Source organism: Peromyscus maniculatus, chromosome 5 (assembly GCF_049852395.1).
Source record: "Peromyscus maniculatus bairdii isolate BWxNUB_F1_BW_parent chromosome 5, HU_Pman_BW_mat_3.1, whole genome shotgun sequence".
Taxonomy (NCBI): Eukaryota; Metazoa; Chordata; class Mammalia; order Rodentia; family Cricetidae; genus Peromyscus; species Peromyscus maniculatus.
Genome location: NC_134856.1, coordinates 136,440,110 through 136,461,709, shown reverse-complemented (window position 1 = coordinate 136,461,709; position 21,600 = coordinate 136,440,110). Strand labels below are relative to the sequence as shown.

Below are 21,600 nucleotides of genomic sequence, written 5' to 3'. Positions count from 1 at the left end.
CATTTAACGGGCAATTAAGCTAGTAGGCCCGCTATTACAGTGCCACACGTGTTTCTCCGGCAGGTCGTAGCCTTTCGGACGTGTGCTTGGGACAGGACCTCGCCTCTGGGCTGGTCTCCCGCGGCACGCAGGGTGGTGGCCTTATTAAAAATGGCGCAGGAGGCTTCGGAGGCGAGTGCGGCGGCGCGGACTCAGCGTGCCCTCTGACCTGTTGGCAGCGGGCGGGGAGGGGTGCCGGGTGCCGCCATATTGGCTGTTGTCCTGTGAGGGGAGCGGCGGTGGCAGCGGCGGCGGCGGCGGCGGCGGCGCGAGGGGAACCAGCGAGCGGGGGAGCGGCGCGAGAGGCGGCAGCATGACGCGGAGGCGGAGCAGGCCGAGCGGCGGCGCGGGCCGGCGGGAGCGGGCGCGGGCCGCGGGGCTGCAGAAGCCCCAGGCGCCCGAGCCGCAGCCGCCGCCAAGCCTGGAAGCGGGAGCGGGTGCGGGGCCCCCGGAGGCGCCTGCGGAGCCGGATCGCGACAGCCCCAGGGAGGAGGACGAGCCCAAACTGGCTCCAGGCCCTCAGGTAGGAACGAGCAAGACGACTCCGACTGCTCGACTGCTTTCACCTCCCCGGAGCGGGAGCGGGAGTGGGGCGGGAGTGGGCATGGACATGCTATCCGGCTGGGGCCAGATCCCAAGTCCGGAGCAGCTTTCCACCCCCTTGCCGGGAAAGGAGGCTGGACCCCTCTCCACAGCCAAAGCTCAGCCAACCCTCTTGCCACCCTTCTAAAGCTATCCGTTCAACCCCTACTCCGGAGCTAAATGGTCTGGCCATTCGGGTCACTGGGACTGGCTCAGGTCCTGAGACCACGGCTTCGTTCTCTGCCCCCCACTTCCCTTTGGACCCACCTGATCCCCCCGGCCCCTAAACGATCATCTCTGGGCACTGGAAGCTGCAAGGCTGCAGCCTCGGTGCGCCCCCTCCCCCCTCCCCCCGGCCCCCAGCAGTTTCATTCCTTTCCCAGCACTGTCTGCAGCCGCTGGCCTCACCAGCTGTGCCTCTGCATCTGCCTTCTGGGACCTCCCTCCCTTCCCCACCCAGCAGAACAGTTGGAGCAAACAGGCAGGCTGCCCCGAAGACTGTTGGAACAGCTCCACTGAGGAGGAAACCCTTGTTCTCCTCCCTACCTCCTGTCCCATAAGGCGTCCCCCACTCTCCGCCCCCGACCCCCGCTATCCCCCTAGTTTGCTGAATCCTGTGAGAGTAAGAGTATACGGGGGATTCTTGAAAGCCCCCAGCTTGCCACCTGGAAGGTCACTTTCTTTTGAGCAAGAGAGAACAGGAGAGGTGGGGGGGGGGGGGTGGCGTGGGCCACAGTTGCTCAGGGAGGGTTGTGGCACCCGGGGCTGGGTGGCTTGCCCTAAGCTTGCTCTGACAAAAGAGTTTTGAGTTGGTTTTTTGGCTGAGCCTGCCGAGGAAGGCAGGCCCCTGCAGGAGTCTTGGAGGGTCGGATGCAGCGCCCGGATGAGGATGAGGCGTGGCGGAAGATGCGTTTGGCTCTGCAGACACTGACTGCATCGGGCAGCAGGGGACTCTGGGAGGCTGGTGCAGCCTGAAGGCATGGCTCTTGACAGCCTTCTAGTAGAATCTCTGGAATTGTGCATGTGAGTGGGGGTGCCATTTGGGGTACCGTTCCTGGAAAGCTTTCCCTGACCTCCCCAGTTACACCACGTGCCCCTCTGTGCCCACACCCCTCTTTGCTCCCCTCTGGGGGCACCACTCCTTCTGTGATGAAACTTGTGGATGTGTCTGACCCAGGCCCTGAACTGTAAACACAAGGGACTCAGAGGAGCCATTTTTGTGATCCTCCAGACCTATTCCAGGCTTTGCCTTTCCAGAATAGAACTAAGTAGGTAAATGAGAAAGAGAATGAGTTGCTCAGAACCTGTGCTTATCGTAACCCAGTTTTGATGCTGGTCTCCTTTGTTTCTCTAGTCATGGTGAGGAGATTTTTAATTAATGAAATTGTCACAACTTCTTGAATGTTAGAAGCCTCCCCATCATGCTGCCTTGTAGCCTAGGCTGTGAGAAGTTTCAAAGAAGACGTACAAAGCGTCTTCTACTCCTGCTGGCTCTAGCTTTCAGCAAAGGTCACCTCCCCTTGTAACCTGTTTTGACCACCCCCACCATGAGGGTTGTTATCTAGAAGAGAGAGCCATGGAGTTATCTGTTGTCCTCTTTGTTTCCCATCAGACATACAGTACTTTAGGCACCCACCACAGAGAGAGGCCAGAAAGTTGGGATGGTGTCTTAACATCCAGTTTTATTGAAATACAACTCTCCCCAAAAGTATAGCTTTCATTAATTCTTCTGATCCAAGTTTTTATAGATTCTTACCTACTCTATTGCTTGACCTGAGAATTCATTCCTGTATTCCTGCCAGGCGACTGACATGCCTTATTTCTAACCTTTCCACCTTTCATGTATTTCTCCTCAGCATCTAGCACTAGTACTATGGTAACCACTGATACAGTTCTTTGTCTGCTTTTTTAATATAGGTTCTATGATGCAAGAGCCTTGTCAGATCCCTGTTCCTAGTGATTAACAAATATCAGTAAACAAACTAGAGGTATAACTACAGTTACCGTGTTTTTCAGATAGAGAAACAGAAACCCACAGCATTTAAATATTTACATAAATGATTCCCACTTAGAGATATGAAGCAAAAATCCAATCAGATAAAAATTTACTCTTACATACTCAAGGGAACTGAAACACCAGCAAACTCTGATTTTGCCCCACTTTTTGCTATGGGTAGAGGTGAGATTCAAGAAACAGCCTTTTGTGCCCTGGTCAAAAGTACCTGGTGTCAGAGTAGAGGTTGGCCATTGCTTTTTTGTTCACTGTCATGCCTTTCTTGAGGGTCTTGGTTCCTAACCCCACTCACTCAGTTCTGTCTGGGTGTAGAGTGGATAAGGAAGGTGAAATTCAATGTTAATGTTACCTGTTGAACCAACTCCATGGGTGACAAATGAGACCACTTCCAGTCCATAGACTTATTCTAAGGTCTCAAACTCAATACACTGTTTTATTTTTGTTTTTAATCTTAATGTAAGCTGATATTCTGAAGCGAATATGTGGCATGGTGTGGTGATTTGTGTCTGTGATCCTAGCACTTGGGAGCTTGAGATAGGATAGCTTTGAATCAAAGTCAGTTTGAGCTACACAGCAAGTTGCAGGCCAGCCTACAACTGGCTACAGGCTACATCTCCTGTTTTAATAGCAAAAGGGAAAAGACTTTTCATACTTGGATTTGTTCTTCTTAAAACCCTAAAGTCTTGGTGACGTTGAACCCACGTCCCCAAGCAGTCATCTTTGGTATCTAAGCAATGTGCTTCCCTTAGGCAGCCTGTGCTCCAGCCACTTGGTTCTTTCCATGCCTCTTTATTCATTTCCATGGCCTACACTTTTAGATACAAGCCCTAAGGTTACTGGGGACCCCAAAAGTCCTTTCAGTTGTTCTAGCCCCTAAATCTGGCCTAGTCACCCAAACTCTCCGACCCTCTTTTACCTCAAGATAAAGCTTAAACAGGTGCTGCCTTTTTAGCAAAGGATGGTAGTAAGGTAGAGGCAGGTCAACTCAGAAAACCTAAAAGCTGTGCAGAGGCGGCCGTGAAAACTAATTTACTGACTTGGGTTGAACTCCCCACCTTTCCTCCTGCTCTGTGTCGCAGAGCTGGTTTCTTCCCCGTTTGAGTCCCATCAACAGGAGACCGTGAAGCAGCCTAGTATGCAGAGTCTCTTCTGGGTGGCAGGAGCAGTGTTGAGTGGCCACAGCCGGCCTTACCACTACTCTACCAGCTGATTGCTGTCTCACACCATTCAGCTGGTAACCTGTGTGTGCACTTAGCACCCAGGAGGCTCGCCAAGGAAGCTGGGGTGGGTGGCAATGAGCTCATCCTTTCCTTTCCCTCTTGTCTCCCTACAGCACCCCCTGGGACAGTCCAGTTTAGTGTAAAGGGCCTCCAGAGACCCGGTTCCTCTACTGCTCAGAGTAAATCTGTTCTCTTGAGGAACTGGCCAAGGTGATCAGTCAGTAACTTTATTGAGAGCATTTCGTTATGTTTAACTCGCTCAAAAAGCTTCAAAATGATCTCTGAAACCAGGGCCTTTGTTTGAGGTACACAGAAGGCCAAGGTGGTTCCTATCCTCAGAGACAACCCTGCTGATTCAGGCCTGCACCACTTTCATGGCCAGTGGGAGGAAATGATATGAAGGGGCAACCCTGCCACATAGTTCTTTGTAAGCCAGAAAAGACTCAGTGCAAAACTGCCAGTGACCTTTGAAGATAAAGACTTGCCCACCCAGTTTTTAAAAAAATTAATTTCCTTAAACTGTCTCAGAGTTATTAGCTTAATGTCTGATAATAGATGGATGATTAAAGTCATAACACCTTCACTTACTGTATCTAGAATTTTTTAGAGTAGGGACCATTTTAATTAAGTCACGTTAGGGTATGTATTATGCGTGATCTTTATTGCTCAATACATGACTGTCGCATACCTCACAATGCCAGACTCACTGATACTTTTTTAGGCCAGCTATGGCACACATACTGTCATACCCAGTAGTCCTCTTGCCTAGCATTCATTTATTCTGCCAACACTAAGTGACCCCACAGTGCCAGGCTCTGGACTAGTTGCAAAATCAGAAGTGAATGAACCCTGGCTCCTGTCTTGAAGGAGCTTGTACTGTATAGCATATATGTATATTAACTGCAGTAGTACCAGAAGAAGGCACAGTGTTGGCTGCCTTTGAATAAAGCTTCAAATCCTGCATCCTTTTAAGTGGCCTTTGGAAGTGTTTTGGCCCCCTTGGTTTGTTTACTGCTTTATGAAATGACAGTAAATCCAGGCTTACTGGGTTAATATTAGGAACCAACAGTTCCTACCTGTCAAACACTTAGCACAGTTGTAGCTATAATTGTAGGTGCTTGCTGCTTGAGATGACCAAAACATGGTAATCCAGGGAAAGTTGAGACAGAGATGGTCTTCAGAGCCTCGTCTTTATGGTCGAATATTTCCAGAAAGTAAGGTGGAGAAAGGAAGGAGTTACAGCAGTGGTTCTCAGCTTTTCTAATGCTACAACCCTCTGGTACAGTTCTTCATGTTGAAGTGATCCCCAACCATAAAAATTATTTTTGTTGCTACTCCATAACTAATTTTGCTAGTTATGAATCATAATGTAAATATCTGATATGTAAGATATCTGATATTCGAACCCTAGAAAGGGATTCTCCCCCACCAAAGGGGTTGCAACCCATGAGTTGAGAACCACTGGTCTGCAAGGGATGTGAACACTACCTGGACTCATTTGGAGAGCAGGGAAAAATCAGCTGATATTACACTTGAAGTTGTTTGGACAGTGAGGAGTCGATGAAGGTAAGGAAGGCCAAGTAGATGTGGTAAACCCTCTGCGATGCCATGTGAGGAAGTAATTCTCTGGGAGAGGCAGCTGGGATTGCTCTCTCTAGTCCCTGTCTCCCTCACTCTATCCTAACTAATGGCCAGATCCTTTGTTCTTTGTTCACCTCCATCCCAGATTTACCCAACTAGGGCTAGAGCCCACCCAGGATCCATTTTTGGATGTTGTAGGAGATTCTGAGTTGGCTGGATCTGGGAGCTGCTAAATTGGTGGGGGGTTTTGTCTTGTTTTCTAAGGGGCTGGAGGCTTGAGAATATAGCTCAATGATAGAGAACTTGCCTAAGGTTTAAGGCTTTGGGTTTGACTCCTCACATCACTTTAAAAAACTAAAACAGGAGCTGGAGAGTTGGCTCAGGGCTTAAGAACACTTACTGCTCTTCTAGAGGACTTGGGTTCAGTTCCCAGCACCCACATGGTGGCTCACAACTGTTTGTTAACACCAGTTCCAGGGAATCCAGCACCTTTTTTTGTCTTGCATGGGCACTAGATATGAATGTGGTGCACAGACACACATGCAGGCAAAACATTTATACACACACAAAACAAACCCTGCCTTCCTCCATTTCTTCAGTTGTTGACTTGTTAATAATATTCATCTGCTAGTCTTCTGTTGTATATTAGTCTACTGTGTGCTTCCGCTGAATGCTTGGAATACAGTGATTCTTGGAACACTATGTCTGTCCTTGGAAATCCCATGGTATTGTAGAGATAACAGGTTTAAACAATTAAGATATGTGAGATAGGTCCATGCATGGTGATGCATGCCTGTAATTCCAGTATTTGAGGCAGAGGCAGGTGGATATCTGTGAGTTTGAGACCAGCCAGGGCTATATAATAAGATCCTGCTTTTTGGTTTGTTTGTTTGTTTAAGGTAAGAGATCACCTCTAATTTAGAGAAATGTGAAAGAGCATAGGGCAGTCTAAAACGCAGCGCCATTCATTCTGACAATGCACTTGGAGAATGACACCTGGGTTGAGTCTTTAGAAAAAAGAGAAGAGGCAGTGCATTGTGTAATTGGGGAAGGGAGTATTTAATGGTCCTTCAAGGGCAGGTAAAAACTCAGGAAAGGCAAGCTTGTGTACTAGGAAGGGTTTGAGTTTGCGCCTTTATACATCCTCCTCGATCACATTAGATAACCATTAGCTGAGTAGCAGGAGGGACATGCTGCAGTTTCATAAACGGTCCGTTTCCCTTATCCTCTAGCCAAAGCTCTTGGCTCCCTTTTTGACCCCCTCCCCCTTAGAATCAAAGAAGTAGGTATTTCTGTTCTGAAAGGGGGTGTGGGGAAACTAAGGCAGGAAAAGGGGCCAGAGGCACTGTAAACACAGAAGGTCTTTATCAGGAAATGAGGCCATGTTGTATGACATGGGGGTTCAGAGATGCCTTGAAGGTCACTGTTTAGTCCTCTGTCCTGTGCTTCAAGTAATAAATTTGGTTTGGGCAAGTCTCACTTAGTAAGTTTCCCTATCATTTCTTCCAGGGCAGAAGAGGAAAGAAACTAACGGGTATTGAGCACCTACTGTGTGCCAGACCCAGGCCAGGTACTTTACATAATTTATTTCCTTCTGTCCTCACAACTCTGTGAAGTATGGTGTTATTCCCATTTCATAAATCGAGAAACCTGAGACTCAGAGAATTTGAGTAATGCTCCAAAATACGGAAAATGGCCGAACAACGATTTGAACTTAGAACCATGTCTCCAAAGTTCATGCTCTTTTCCCTGTGAGAAACCTGTCTTGGAGTTAAGGGTAGTAAAACAGAGGTTGGCCCAAGGATTCGGTTAAGTGAGCAGCTCGGGCCTTCTCTTGGCTACTTGTTTTGAAGCAGATTGAGTGGATTGGATAGGCTTGTGGGGTCATTAGGATCAACAGCCTCACTGCATTGTCCTTACTCAGCTTGTGACCCAAAGAAGGCTCTCGACCATTTGGCCTTATAAAGTGAAGCCGTTGTCTGCCTCCTGGAAGGGCCACATCTGAGGAAGAATTGCAGTAAAAGTTCCAAACCACTGAGGTGGGGTTTGGTCAGCTTCCAGAGCATTAACTGCAGCTCTGATTTCTAGAATTCTGAGTCTTAGCTCTGGTTGCCTTCTTATCAGAGCCATACCTTCAGCATAACATTTCAGGAAAGGAACTAGTTTTGATGTTTTAAATTCTATTTTTGATGTTAAGTAGCTGAGCCAGTGAGCCAAGAGGGCGTTAAACTTCCATTTATTTAACGCCTGCTATGTGACAGGCAACAAGCCATATGTGGTTTCTGAACATATGCAAATGATCAACAGCCAGTCCCTGCTCCAGAGAGCTCCATTCTACCAGGAATATGGCACTGTGTGACAGGTGCTGTACTAGAATTACTTTAGCTTAGTACACAGAGTTTCCTTGACCTTTGACTAGGTCTTATGGGATGCTAGGACTTTACTAAGGGGTTTCCCAGCATGTAGCACAGTAGTTGACATAAGACATTTTAGCTGCTATTGTCACCTACTTTGCCTTGGTGTCAGGGAAGCTTTTGGAGTTTGGTATCTTGAGAGGAGAGTACTCTCATGGGCTATTTCAGAATAGGGTTTGGAACCTGTTGCAGGGCAGCTGGCTAGATACAGCATGTGTCTTGGGAAATCTGGTGCAAACACACATGAACTCTTGGGACTGGGAGGAACCCTTAGGAGAATGAGACTAGGCTAAATGCTGAAAGTCAGTCCAATTCAGAACAGATCTTGGCACCTGTCTGGCGTGGTGGTCAGGGTTAGTCTCTGACACTTGCCAAACTGTAGACAGAAAGGCCAATGTGAAAAATTGAGTTGTGCCCCAAAAGCTGTCCAGATACACCACAAGCCATATAATTAGTAATAAGGATTATTGACTAGAACATAGTAGGTCCTAGGTTTGATCTCCAGGATTGGAAAAAAAAACTTATTAAATAATATTTAATAAGTTACCACATTAACATAAATTGCAACTTTTATTAAAAATTATTATTTGGGGGCCAGTGAGATGGCCCAGCAGGTAAAGGCATTTACTGCTAAGCCTGAGGACCTGAGTTCAGTCCCTGGGATCTACACGGTGGAAGGAGAGGAAGCCTCATGGAAGTTGTCCTCTTGATGCTCACACACATAATACAGTGTATGTGCCATTTAAAAATAATAGTTATATATATTTAATTTTATACATTGAATAGAAAAGTGTTCCTGTTTTCATTTTTGCAAATTTCTTAATAAAGAAAAGCTGGGAAAGGAGGCTTGCTATGTAAGTGTGAGAATCAGAGTTTGTATCTTCAGCACTCAAATAAAAAGATACTGTGGTCATATATACCTGTAACCCCAACACAGAGCTGGAGGTGGGTATTTGTGAAGACAAGGATTGCTGAAGCTTCCTGGCCCACCAGCCAGCCTAGCCAGAAATGACAAGCTCCAGGTTCAGTGAGAGACCTGAGCTCAAGGAAATAAGAGAGAGTGGTCGTGCTTTCACGCACACACGCACGCACGCACGCGCACACACACAGGCATGCATGCACACACGCACGAATGAAATAAAGCTGGACTCTCAGGTTGGAGATGTAGTTCGGTGGTAGAGGGCTTGCTCAGCCCGCACAAAGCCATGAGTTCAGTGTTGAAGACTTTTTATTCATTTTCTATTGTCTGAACCCAGCATGGTTGTACATACCTTTCATTGAAGAGGCAGGCGGATCTCTGATATCAAGGCCAGCCTGGTCTACATAGTGAGTCCTAGGGCAGCCAAAGCTACATAGTAGACCCTATCTCCAAACAAAAGTAAAAAATAATAATAATAATCTGAGCCTGGTGGTGGTGGTGGTGGTGGTGCATACCTTTAATCCCAGCACTCAGGAGGAGCTCTGAGTTCAAGTCCAGCCTGGTCTACACAGTGAGTTCCAGGACAGCCAGGGCTGTTACACAGAGAAATCTTGTCTCAAAAAAATGAAAAGAAAAAAAAAGAAATGAATAAAATCTGTTGTGCATTTACATTTCAGATAGATCTTTTTTTTTTTTTTTTTTTTTTTTTTTTTTTTTTTTTTTTTTTTTTTGGTTTTTCGAGACAGGGTTTCTCTGTGTAGCTTTGCGCCTTTCCTGGAACTCACTTGGTAGCCCAGGCTGGCCTCGAACTCACAGAGATCCGCCTGGCTCTGCCTCCCGAGTGCTGGGATTAAAGGCGTGCGCCACCACCGCCCGGCATGAAGGAATTTTTTTTTTTTTTTTTTTTTTTTTTTTTTTTTTTTTTTTTGGTTTTTCGAGACAGGGTTTCTCTGTGTAGCTTTGCGCCTTTCCTGGAACTCACTTGGTAGCCCAGGCTGGTTCAGATAGATCTTTACCAATGTATAATTCTGTGAATTCATTTATCATGCCAAAAAAATAACATTTGTGAATGACACTGATTTCCTCAGACAGGTATTGAAATACTCTAATGCTCATGGTAAGGGATACAAGCTTTTCCAAATTTTTGTTTGTTCTTTTGTAAATTTTTGTTTGTTCTTTTGTTCTTGAGACAGATTCTCACTCTGTAGCAGATTCTCACTCTGTAGCTCAGGCTAGCCACAAACTCATGCTGATCCTCCTGCCTCAGCTTCCTGAAGTACTGGGATTAGAGGTGTGAGCCATCATGCCTAACTTTCAAATTTGAATTTTTGCACAAAAACTTGAATTTTTAATCACTGGCCACAAATACTTGGCTATTTTTCTTGAAGTAATGGGCTTGTTTTGTTTATATATTTACTTTTTGAGACAGTGTCTGCTAATACTCATGTCTGGATAACAAAGACATTCTTTCAAGGTAAAATTGGTATTACATGACAAAAAACAAAACCAAAAACCTTCCCCTTTGACATGCTTATCCAGGAAACACTGGTTGTCTTAATGCTTCTTTGACCAAGCAGAGATAGTTGGCTGGTAAGGGAGCAGAGACAGTGGTTTCAGTGGTACAACCCCAGCTTCCTCAGCTCCGCTGATCCTCTGTCTGGGGATGTCCATACTAGAGCATGGGTGCCCTGTGAGCAGGTCCACTGTTCAAAGATTCTGCTTTCACATGAAGGGTGAAACAATCATCTCAGCAGAACCAGTAGGACTTTTCCTTCTTCGTGTTTTGCTAAAGACTAAACCTATACCCCAGAGGCTCTGAAATTTAATCTAAGGTGAGTGAGGACAATTAGTTGCTGCCCAGGGATTCTGGGTTTAAGAATTAATTCCATGAGCCTTTATGACGAAGAAAATACTGTGTGTTTTCATTCACTTGATGACAGTGTTTTTGTTCAAGGATAACAATAAAAGCTTTGAGAACAGCAAGTTGAAACCCTAGGTTCACTGATTCAAGGCATAAGGTGCCATGTTTGCCAGAATTGGAAGACTAATAGGAGATTACAGTGAGAAGGAAACCCGAGCGAGCCAAGAGCTTCTCTCTGTGGTAGCATTAATTAGAAGGACCTGTAGCATTTCTCTGTCTTGGGAGTCTTACCACCCTTAGCAATTAAAGCAGAGTTGTGGGGCCCGCAAGAGGGCTCATCAGAAAAGTTTTGTACTGCCAAGGTTAATAACCGTAGTCAGATTCCTGGACCCACATAGTAGAAAAAGAGTTTGCTCCTGAAAGTTGTTCTCCAACCTTCAGCCATGTACCATTGTGTGCATGTACATGCACATGCATGCATACAAGCACACACGCAGTGAATGTAATTTAAATTTTAAAGTTGAAGAGATGGCTTAGTGGTTAAGAATATGTACTGTTCTTGCAGAGGACCCGAGTTTGATTCCTAGCACCCATGTTGGGGTGACTCACAACTGCCTATAATTTATCTCCAATACCTCTGGCTTCTAAAAGCACTTGTAAACACATACACATAATTAAAAATAATAAAAATAAATATTTAAAACAATAAATAAAAATTAAAGCAGAAATGAAAATATCAGACAGTCAGGTGTGGTAGCACTCAGGAGGCTGAGGCAAGAAGATTGTGAATTCAATGGCAGCCTAGACTATATAATGAGACACACACCCCCTTTCTTCACCCCTTGGGGTTTTCTAGACAGGGTTTCTCTGTGTAACTCTGGCTGTCTTAGAGCTTGCTCTGTAGACCAGGCTGGCCTTGAACTCAGAGATGTCTACCTTGGCCTCACAAGTGCTGGGATTAAAGGTATGTGCCATAGGGCTGGAGAGATGGCTCAGCAGTTAAGAGCACTGGCTGCTCTTCCAGAGGACCTGAGTTCAATTTGCAGTACCCACATGGCCATTTACAACTGCCTGTAACTGCCTCCAGAGGATCCAACACCTTCATACAGACATGCATGCAGGCAAAATACCAATGCATATAAAATAAAAATAAATAAATCATTAAAAGAAGGTGCACCACCACACCCGGCTTAGACTTTTTTTTTCTGCTCCTCTTTTTTTTTTTTTTTTTTTTTTTTTTTAAGATTTATATATTATGTATAGTGTTTTGCCTGTATATATGCCTGCAGGCCAAGAGAGGGCACCAGATCTCATTATGGATGGTTGTGAGCCATCCTGTGGATGCTGGGAATTGAACTTAGAACTTTTTGGAAGAGCGGCCAGTGCTCTTCACTGCTGAGCCATCTCTCCAGCCTGAGACCCTTTCTTTTCTTTTCTTTTCTTTTTTCTTTTCTTTCCTTTCCTTTCCTTTCCTTTCCTTTCCTTTCCTTTTCCTTTCCTTTCCTTTTCCTTTCCTTTCCTTTCCTTTCCTTTCCTTTCCTTTCCTCTTTCCTTTCCTTTCCTCTTTCCTTTCCTTTCCTTTCCTTTCCTTTCCTTTCCTTTCCTTTCCTTTCCTTTCCTTTCCTTTCCTTTCCTTTCCTTTCCTTTCCTCTTTCCTTTCCTTTCCTTTCCTTTCCTTTCCTTTTTCCTTTCCTTTCCTTTCCTTTCCTTTCCTTTCCTTTCCTTTCCTTTCCTTTCCTTTCCTTTCCTTTCCTTTCCTTTCCTTTCCTTTCCTTTCCTTTCCTTTCCTTTCCTTTCCTTTCCTTTCCTTTCCTTTCCTTTCCTTTCCTTTCCTTTCTTTCTTTCTTTCTTTCTTTCTTTCTTTCTTTCTTTCTTTCTTTCTTTCTTTCTTTCTTTCTTTCTTTCTTTCTTTCTTTCTTTCTTTCTTTTTCAGTTTTTCGAGACAGGGTTTCTCTGTGTAGCTTTGCACCTTTCCTGGATCTCGCTCGCTCTGTAGACCAGGCTGGCCTCGAACTCACAGAGATCCACCTGCCTCTGCCTCCCAAGTGCTGGGATTAAAAAGGCATGCGCCACCACCGCCGGGCCCAAGACCCTTTCTTAAAACAAGAAAAGAAACAGAAAATCTCCTCACTGGCCCCACGGCACATTGTATCCATAGAAAGACATTGGGGCCTGAGGCTTTGAGGGTGGCCCTCCACATTGCATGGTCCCGAAAAGTGTGGCTTCAGTGTACTAAACTTAAGAGAGCACTGTGGCTAGCTGGTCCCTAGAGTAGACTTGTTAGGAACAAAACAGCCAAAGGGCTGCTTTATAAACTGAGTGCCTACTGTCTGGATCCCCTTAGCTGAATGTTTGTTGTTGTTTTTCCTGCTGTCACCTAGACCTTGGGGCCACTGCAATGCAGATGGTGTCCCTGCTTCAGTTAAAGCTTAGTTAGCTTCACCAGGAAAGACAGCCTGCCCTATAGAATAACTTTCATTAATGGCTAGTTCATTTATTTTGTGGCTTACTTGACCTCTAGAAAGAGTCACATTTTTTCCCATCTGGGAGCATACTGTAATCCTTGAAGACTGCGGGTCCCCATTTTTCCATGTTTGAAATTGGAACCAAACAGGTAGAGGGACGGGGTGGAGAGATGAGGACCTGCTCTGCAGGAAGCTGCCCGCCAGCTCTAGTACTGCGAGGATACTTCACACGTCTGAGGAGTTAGCCTTGAGCCAGCCTCTGCTACACTGAGTGTCAACACCCAAAAGAAGGTGGACATGGTGGCATAAGCTCCTAATCCCAGCATTTGGGAAGGCAGGGGGATCTCTTGAGTTTGAGGCCAGCCAGGGCTACACAGAGAAGCCCTGTCTCAAAGGGGGAAAAAAGACGAAACAAGAAAATAAATGAGATAGATAGCACAGTGTACTAGATGGGCGTAGGGAAGAGATAATTTTGAGAGGACCTCTCTCTGATTGTCTAGAGGGGTGTGGACTTGACGCTGGGGCCTTTAAGGAAGGCCTACTCAACTATTTGTTGGGAAATGGGGATAAAGGGTCTTAAGTAAAAGACTCCCTTTAGCAAAGGGAGAGGGAGGGAAGTGCAAAGTATTTGGGGGCCTTAAGCGTTTGATGTTTGGGGGTTAAAGGCAGAGGTTAAGATGTTTAACAGAACCCGGCTGGAGGTTTATGACTGTAATCCCAGGACTTAGAAGGCTGAAGCAGGAGGATTTCTACAAGGGCAGCCTTGGCTACAGTGTGAGACCCTGTCAGCCCCCAACCCAATCTCCCCGCCCCCACACAGAACAGGTGTCCACCAAGTCATCTTGCATTCACTGTGTCTGACAAGTTCAGTGACCAGGCATTGTTTCCTAGTGCCTGCCGCCTGTTTAACACTGATGCGGTTCTCCATCACATTTCCTTCTCAAAACTGATCCTACAAGTTAGACTTCATCCCATTTTAGATGAGCAGAGGGGTAAGTAGGACCTGCTAGTATCCTATAGCCTTTTTTTTTTTTTTCTTTTTTCAACAGGTTTCTCTGTGTAACAACCCTGGCTGTCCTGGAACTAGTTCTGTACACCAGGCTGGCCTCAAACCCTGCCTCTGCCTCCCAAGCGCTGGAATTAAAGGCGTGCGCCATCACTGCCTGGCATACAGCTTTAAGTGATGGTAGCTCAGGATTAATACCAAAGCCATTGTTTCCACTGCACCACAGCACTACCCACAGTCACTTTGGCTCACATTTGTTACGTACTCAAATGATAAGAGTTCTGTTTGCTTTTGAAAGAGAAGATAGAGAACTTTTTTATTAAATAAGAAGTCTCCCTCTAATGTGTTCAAATCCAGTCCTTTTTTTTTTTAAAGATTTGTTTGTTCATTATGTATACACATGCCAGAAGAAGGCACCAGATCCCATGTGGTTGCTGGGAATTGAACTCAGGATCTCTGGAAGACCAGCCGGTGTTCTTATCCTCTAAGCCACTTTCCAGCCCCAGAAAACATTTTTTAAAATGTATGTGTCTGGATGTTTTCCCTGCATTATGACCACCATGTACATGCCTGTGGAGAGCAGAGGGCAGAAGAGGGCACTGGGCACCCTGGAAATGGAGTTAAGAGATGGTTGTGAGCTCCCATGTGGGTGCTGGGAATCAATCCCAAGTCCCCTGGAAGAGCAAGCAGCCTTTGGGCCATCTCTCTAGCCCTGAGAGATCTTTGAGAAGGCATTTTTTGTACTAAGGAGCATACATTATGCACTCGAATCACTGTTTAAAAGCATTAATTAACCAGGCATTGATAGCACATGCATTTAGTCTCAGCCTTTGGGAGGCAGGGGCAGGTGGATCTCTGGGTTTGAGGCCAGCCTGTTCTACAGAGTGAGTTCCTGGACAGCCAAGGCTACACAGAGAGACCCTGTCTCGAAACCCCCCCCCCCCAAAAAAAATGTAAATACACAGGTCCTGGTTTTGATCTCTAGCACTGAGATAGAAAAGATTGATTTAAAGAAGATTTATACTCTTTTCAGAATATTTTTCATGGCTAGACATGCTGGCACATGCCCATAATCCCAGCACTTAGGAGTAGATGCAGGAAGATGAGGAATTCAAAACCATTCTTTGCTACATGAGTTCAAAGCCCGCCTGACCTTCATGAGACCCTCTCTCAAAAACCAAAACAAAGAAAAAACCCAGCAACAACAACCCCGTGTAATGACTTGAGGACCCTCATGTCCAAGTGAAGCAGGAGCTGTTACGAAGATCCTCATCCTGGTGTTGCCTGTGGTGCTCTGCACTATACCACTAGGAACAAAGTCCTGTGTACAGGTCCCCCACACACACACACCTGCAGTTACTACAACTCACCTTACAGCTCTGAGAAACGTACTAAGGACTGTTCTCAGAAAGTCCCCCTCTGGGGCCTGGGAGATGGCCTAACAAGTACAAGAGCTTGCTGCCAAGCTTGACAACCTGAGTGCAGCCCCTAGGACCCACATGGTGGAGGGAGAGAGCAACTCCAGCAACTTGTCCTCTGACCTCTACATGGGTGCCCAAATGTGCACACAAACACACACAAATAAATACTTGTGTTTTTAAAAAAAAAAAAAAAAAGCCGGGCGGTGGTGGCAGTGGTGGCAGTGGTGGCGCAGCCTTTAATCCCAGCACTCCGGAGGCAGAGGCAGGCGGATCTTTGTGAGTTCGAGGCCAGCCTGGTCTACAGGAAAGGTGCAAAGAAACAGAGAAACACAGAGAAACCCTGTCTCAAAAAACCAAAAAAAAAAAAAAAAAAAAAAAGAAAGAAAGAAAAAAAAGAAAAGCTCCCCCTTTGCCTTAAATTCTCAAACCATTTTCCTCCATCAATCTCCCATGCCTGTGAGATGACAGATGAGTTCTGTCTACACTTAACATTAAGCAGCTGCCTTGTGCATTGAGACAGCCCCTTGGCAGAGTGTTTTGGCTGTGTCTTTATCCATTCCACTTGTGGTACTCTTTTTCACATTCCTTGTCCTTCCCCAAGTGTTTCATTATGCTCCTAGTGTCACTTCTGGTTCCTTTCTTTTTTGAGAAACCAGGGACCCAGGTTAGTATGATGGCAACATGGCAGACTTAAGGATACTCTGATCCCAACTCATTGTGATGTCACATGAAACAACAATGGCACCCCTCACAAACACATTACCTAGTGGAGGGTGAATCTGAAAGTTATGCAGAGTTATGGAACAAACCACCCTGCAACCCAGTGCCTCTAAACACTACCACTTCCTATTCCTACTGAATCTACTGCTTGGTGGGATTTCACCTGTGCTCACTCATAGATCCATCAGCTGACTGACTAGTTAAGAACACTCATTTTCTTCAAGTCCCACAGATGGGCAGGAATGGCAGAGCCACAACGTCTTGGCAGGCTATCCATGCAAGGATACCAGGAGAAGTGCATACACACTGTTCAGATTGCTGCTGCCAGCATGTCTGTTAACACCATCCTGTTGGCCCAAAGGAAGTGACAGGGCCATGTGCAGGGTCAGTGGAAAAAGACTAGAGTTGAAAAATAGAGGAAAACCGCTAACTGGGCTATAAATATAATTAGATTCCCAGTTAGGACCCCACTGTGAAAGGAAAATTTAAAACTTAAATGACTGGATCCGATCTGTTGTAAGGGGAAGAAACAGGCCAAGTCCTGATCTGGGCCTGAGCTATGGCATGCAGCATTCTGCACAGCTCTGCAAGGTGGGTAGGAAGCAGAGCTCAGAGGAGTTAAATAACTTGCTCAAGGTCATCGTCGGCTGATTCATGCTGAGGCTGAGGTGAGAGTGCTTGTCTGTCTGGCCCCAGAGTCTAGGTTTTTTTCACCATCCTTACTCAAAAGGGCACCAGGGTCTGTCGTTCTAAACTCCTGCTGCAGTACTAAAGAAATTGTTCGTCTCTCCAGAAAAAGCACATCCATTTTCCTTTCAGGTGGGACTGATCTGTAGCCTGCATAGAACTGTGGCCCTTCCTAGGCATTCCAGAGAGGGAGAAACCTCTTCTCTGTTCTTTGATGTTGAGGACAGCTGAGCATGAGTTTTGGAGTCAGATTTACTGGGATTCAACCGTTCACTAGCTCTGTAACCTTGGGCAACTCATTTAACTTCTTGAAATCTGTTTCTTCATCTTAAAAAATGGGAATAAGAACACCTTGTTTGCAGAGCTGTCACAAGGACTAAAGCTAAATTATGTTGATAAAGTGCCTATCCCAGTGCCTGGCACGTAATGAATGGTGTTATGAATACTGTTAGCATCATTTCTAAGGACAGCCTTTCCCCCTCCTGGGAACCCCTGTGTCTGTGTGTTGGACAGGTTCCCCCCACCTCCAGCCAGTCTGTGCAGACTTGTTGCCTGCTGTGTCACCGCGAGCGCAAAGGCTGGGAAGAAGGCCCTTCACAAAATGGACTGGTGTTGCAGGGTGAGAAGCTGCCCCCTGACTTCATGCCAAAGCTCGTCAAGAATCTCCTAGGCGAGATGCCTCTATGGGTCTGCCAGAGTTGCCGAAAGAGCATGGAGGAAGATGAGAGGCAGACAGGTCGAGAACATGCAGTGGCGGTAGGTAACAGCTGACAGGTGACCTCTGAAAGCAGGACTGCTTCCTCCCTAAGGGAGTCAGGCTGTTTCCCCTGGCCTCAGGAAGCTCTGCCCAGGCTGCTCTGAGAAACCATCCGGCTGCACTTAGTGTCTGCAAGTTGGGTTTAGATCTGAAGGAAGAAGACATGGGCCTGCTAGTGGACGGAGGTAGATCCTGATCCTGTCCTGTCACCTGACCCTGATGCCTTCAGCCTACGGCTGTTCGAAAGGCCACCACTATGACACAGATGAGTCAGAGGGTCTGAGATGTACTTCAGTCAGAAGACAACAGTAATAGCTGGGAGCCGTGGAAGACTGCTGTCTGTGAGGCATGTCAGCCAGACTTCACTTCTCTTTCCCCTGGAGACTTGCATTTACCCAGAATCAGTTCATTTTCAAGACTTGTCACTTGGGGCTCGAAATGTAGCTCGGTGGTAGAATGTTTGTCTTGTGTGTGCTGGGAAGAAAAATAAAAAGAAAGGAGGGCCAGGGAGATGACTTGGTGGGAAAAAGCTCCAAAGCACCTGCCTCACAAGCTTGAGGACCTGATTCTAGTCCTCAGAACCCACAGGAAGCCACATGTGATAGTACATATCTGTAACCCCCATGCTCCTGCAGTAAAGTGGGAGGTGGAGACAGGACAGCCCCTGGAAGTTGGTGGGCCAGCTAGCATTGCTTACACAATGGCAAACCAACAAGGAGACCCTGTAGGAAACCAGGTGGAAGGGGAGGACCTACATCCAAGGTTGTCTCCACTTGTACACTATGGCACATGTGCACCTTCACTTACACATGCATGTATACATATCATACACATATACAGATATTCCTAATAAACAGAAGGAAGGGCTGGGTGTGGTGGCGCACGCCTTTAGTCCCAGTGCCTGGAAGGCAGAGGCAGGCGGATCCCTGTAAGTTTGAAGCCAGTCTTTCCTACAGAGTGAGTTCCAAGACAGCCAGGGATACATAGAGAACTAGACTTTGTCTCAAAAACCCAAAGAAATAAAAGTAAAAAAATAATGAAAGGCTGGGGCTACAGAGATAGCTCACTGGTTAAGAGCACTAGCTGCCCTTTCACGGCACTGGGGTTGATTCCCAGCACCTGCATGGTGGCTCATAACCTGCGGTAATTCCAGTCCTAGGGATCAGTTGCCTTCTTCCGGCCTCTGTGTGCACATGGTGCACAGATACACATTCAGGCAAACACTCATACACATAAAGCCTCAAAAGTTTTAAAAATACATGGAAGAAAGGAAGGAGAAAGGGGAAGGGAAGGGGGAGCATGAGTGCTAAACTGCACTTCTGATTCAAAGACTTTTCATCTTGTTGGCGGCTCTTCACACACACAAATGGCCCATGTTCATAGACAGGCTCTGCCCTAGAAGCTCTCTGCCCGTTATCCGCACAGCCACGGAACTGGGAACACTAGAGTCCCTTCCAAGTACTTCATTGGCCCTTGATTATAGTTCACCGTGACTTGTGCTTATTGGCTTCAGTCATAACGTTACTAAGGGCCTGAAGGACAGGGCAGCCCCACTGTTTGACCATGAGCCTTTTTCTTTCTCCTTTCCAGATCTCCTTGTCACACACATCCTGCAAATCCCAGTCTTGTGGGGGTGACTCTCATTCATCCTCGTCCTCTTCTTCATCATCCTCATCTTCCTCCTCCTCTTCCTGCCATGGGAACTCAGGGGACTGGGATCCCAGCTCGTTCCTGTCAGCACATAAGCTCTCAGGCCTCTGGAATTCCCCACACTCCAGCGGGGCTGTGCCAGGCGGCTCGCTTGGGAGCCCTCCTGCCATCCCTGGTGAGTCTTTAAGCTGCTTCCGGAAAGTACTGGGCCCCTTTAGGTAGACAGCTGTTTGCCTTTCTGTTTTGGCCCAGTCAATGAGAAACTTGGTTATTAAAATAAGTAAATGTAGCCGGGAGGTGGTGGCGGACGCCTTTAATCCCAGCACTCGGGAGGCAGAGGCAGGCGGATCTCTGTGAGTTCGAGGCCAGCCTGGGCTACCAAGTGAGTTCCAGGAAAGGCGCAAAGCTACACAGAGAAACCCTGTATCAAAAAAAAAAAAAAAAGTAAATGTAGACCTGTTCTGATGGCAGTAGAGACAACCTAGACTTTGTCTCTGGAAGACCTTCTGCAAGACTCTGAAGTTACACTGCCCAGAGAGAAAAAAAAGAATGCCCTCATAGCTGTTATTGGCTTAACATTGGGTCTAGGAGAGGTCCTCATACTGTCTGAGGAACGAGTGGCCTGGGAAAGCCCATAGGGAAGTGAGACTTAGATCATGCACACCTGCTATCTATACCATTGACAAACTGAGCTACTCTGCTTCCTTGGCCTCACTGGACTTTGTTTGTCTACCTTAGGGATAGCTGTACAGCACTGTACTTAACCACAGGAGACTAGCAGGTGGCAGGCAGGCCACTTAAACAATACTAACGCTCAGAGACCCAGAGGGGAAAGCCTTTGGAATGGTACTGTCATAATTCTAAATGGAGGATGGAGTTCTTCAAAATGGTACTGTTCTAAAATTATGTGAATTAAATGCATAATTCCAGTTATCTTGGTCCATGCTGAAGAGAGTCATCAGAGCTTTTTCCTACGTTAGTCAGAGATCTGTCACCTCCCAGGAGTCAGTCATACCTTGGCTGCTCTGGTCCATGTGGCCCAGAGGCAGATCCCAAGGTTGCTATAGCTTCCTTTCTCAGGCCTAAGGAATGCCCAAGAATAAGTAGCTCCTAGAGGGACCCAGAGAAATGGCAGAAATATCTTCTGTTCACACCAAAGCAGAGCCACAGCCTCCTCGGGCTTGGGATACTCAAACCTGTCCAGCAGACCTGCTATCCATATCCTTTTCAGGGGCCTTGTGCTGAGAGGCTGTGCCCTCTGGCCACATTAAACAGGATGATGCGGCAGTGAGCCTGCGGGCTTTCCTTCCCAGGTCTGACCCCTTTTTCTCCCCTCCACCTACAGGTGAGGCTTTCCCTGTCTCGGAGCACCACCAGCACTCAGACCTCACTGCTCCCCCTAACAGCCCCACCGGCCACCCCCCACATCCAGCATCTCTGATTCCTTCTCACCCTGGCTCCTTCAGCTCACCGTCCCACCCACACCTGCTGCCCACCACCCCGGCAGCACCTTTCCCTGCCCAGGCTTCAGAGTGCCCTGTGGCTGCTGCCACTGCCACCCACCCCCCAGGGCCTTGTCAGAGCCCCCATCTGCCCTCCACCAGCATGCCACTCCTGAAGATGCCTCCACCATTCTCTGGGTGCAGCCACCCCTGCAGCGGGCACTGCGGTGGGCACTGCGGTGGGCCTCTCCTCCCACCACCGAGCTCTCAGCCACTCCCTAGCACTCACAGGTAAGTGAGTGGCGTGAAAGGCACCACTCCCTGCTCACTGGAGCCTAGAGTTATGGAAGACTTGCCAAGAACACTTTTAGGATGGAAATCAAAGTGTGGATTGGGCTGGAAGTACTAGCTCAATGCTAGACCACAGTCTTAGCGTGCATGAGGTCCTGTGTTCACACTCAGCACCAAAATAAATACATTCTAAATTAAGGGTTTTTTCATTATAATTTTTTTAAGCTTAGAACAATTCATATGTAAAAAGAAAAGGGTCTTTACAACCTAAAGAGAAACTTCTAGAACTGTGGCCTATTTTCTTGAAGATACTTCTGTATATAAATGACATAATTTGGTCTATATTTGATAAATATTTTATGTAGCATTTTTTTATTTTCTTCATTTTGAGACAGGTTCTTGCTATGTAGCCCAAGCTAGCCTGTAGCTTGTGAGTCTCCTGCTTTAGCCTTCTACTACTGGGATCACAGGTGTTTCTTGCTATCTCTGGCCTGCATAGCAACACTTTTTAAATATCATGAGCATTTCCCT

The 21,600-nt window shown here is 46.7% G+C and overlaps 1 protein-coding gene across 15 annotated transcripts in view; it reads left to right on the top strand.

Moving 5' to 3' along the window:
* Positions 1-253: 253 nt before the first annotated feature.
* The window catches only part of Fam193b (family with sequence similarity 193 member B), a 35,300-nt gene continuing 13,953 nt past the window's right edge, over positions 254-21,600 (top strand). For 2 of the 15 annotated variants that reach the window (XM_076573416.1, XM_015995689.3), the window contains exons 1-5: positions 1,141-1,644; positions 6,946-7,006; positions 17,443-17,685; positions 19,277-19,511; positions 20,682-21,069. In XM_076573416.1, coding sequence (XP_076429531.1) covers positions 17,572-17,685; positions 19,277-19,511; positions 20,682-21,069 — 737 coding nt within the window. In that variant the 5' untranslated portion in view covers positions 1,141-1,644; positions 6,946-7,006; positions 17,443-17,571. Of the gene's footprint in view, positions 563-1,140; positions 1,645-5,266; positions 5,422-5,679; positions 7,007-17,442; positions 17,686-19,276; positions 19,512-20,084; positions 20,226-20,681; positions 21,070-21,600 lie in introns of those variants that run through there. The other 13 variants (XR_013051667.1, XM_076573411.1, XM_076573413.1 and 10 more) reach the window with 12 other exon arrangements.